This window comes from Apis dorsata, unplaced genomic scaffold (assembly GCF_000469605.1).
Source record: "Apis dorsata unplaced genomic scaffold, Apis dorsata 1.3 scaffold_174, whole genome shotgun sequence".
NCBI classification, from domain to species: Eukaryota; Metazoa; Arthropoda; class Insecta; order Hymenoptera; family Apidae; genus Apis; species Apis dorsata.
In genome coordinates, this window is record NW_006263462.1 from 545,598 (window position 1) to 546,861 (window position 1,264).

The window sequence follows — 1,264 nt, forward strand, 5'->3', positions numbered from 1 at the left end:
CTAATTCTGTTTTAATAATTTTAGATAGAATTCAAAAACATTTATCGTATCGTTTACAGCAGAGAAATTGCAAATGCATGAATATGAAAGTAGAGCGTATATTGTGAAGCAAGGAGTGAAATCTCGAGTCGATCGCATAGCGCGCATAAAATTTTGAAGCAATTTCATTTTGGATACATCGCACACACGATTTCCCAGTACTGCCCGTACTATGGAGTTACGCAACACAGTACAAGGCTGGACTGAGGTCTCGAATATGCCAAGAGCACCTTTACCGTGCGCAACTGTAATAAGATATTCGTTACTCTATCGCATACGATGAGCACACGAATAAAAAATTACATAATTCTCTATGCGAATAATTTGACATGTATAATTGCCGCTGTGATTAGGATAAGCGATAAGCGAAAGCAAAAAGCGGACACTCTTACACTTAGAAGTCGCGTAGAAAGTTTACTTACTCCATATTTTCCAGCTATCTCCTCGACCAGAGGAGAAATAATAAAACCGGAAGTACAACCGATAGTGTTCATGATACCGTATAGAAAACCGGCAAAATTCGGGGAAAGATCTTGATTGTTGGACAGGTTAGAGATGCTCGCCGCTCCGTTAAAGCCAAGCGCCAACATGAGAAATATGTTAGCAAGCACGAACCTGCATCCAACGTATCCGACCAAAATGAAGAAGAATCCAGGCAGGAAGTGAGCTACAAAAAAAAAAAAAGAAAAGAAAAGAAAAGAAAAATAAGAAAAACATTTTCTTCTATCGGTGAAACGAAACGATAAGATTCAAGATTAATCGGCCGCCCTTACAGAAAAACGTTGCGCCTTTACGTATAGTGGTGACACGGAAGATGTTCTTTCTCTTCAACGTATCACCGGCCCAACTGAAAAAGAAGCCGAAGACCATTCTGAAAAGCCAGGGAAGAGCGGCTGCGACACCACCTCTGGTCAATTCGAATCCTAAAGCTTTCGTTAGATAAATCATCATGGCGTTTTGATAAAAGAAGAGGAGAAACATATTCCCGAAATGGCACACGATCAAGCTGAGGAACGGTACTGAAGTAAATATTTCTTTTAACGGTGTTTGTTTCAACGTCGGCTTTACTTTGCGAACTGTGCCCGCTTGTTCACTGAGAAGAAAGAAACAGAGAGGAAAAAAAAACATTAAGCGCACAACACATCTCTCCTAAAACTGATGGAGAGAAAGAAAGAAAGAGAGAGAGAGAGAGAGAGAGAGAGAGAGAGAGAGAGAGAGAGAGAGA

At 40.4% G+C, this 1,264-nt stretch overlaps 1 protein-coding gene across 2 annotated transcripts in view; it reads right to left on the reverse strand.

Moving 5' to 3' along the window:
- The window catches only part of LOC102673455 (sialin-like), a 9,974-nt gene that overhangs the window by 1,515 nt on the left and 7,195 nt on the right, over positions 1 to 1,264 (reverse strand). For both annotated transcript variants that reach the window (XM_006614322.2, XM_006614323.2), the window contains exons 3-4: positions 813 to 1,132; positions 462 to 706 (exon numbers count right to left, since the gene is read on the reverse strand). In XM_006614322.2, coding sequence (XP_006614385.1) covers positions 462 to 706; positions 813 to 1,132 — 565 coding nt within the window. The remainder of the gene's footprint in view (positions 1 to 461; positions 707 to 812; positions 1,133 to 1,264) is intronic.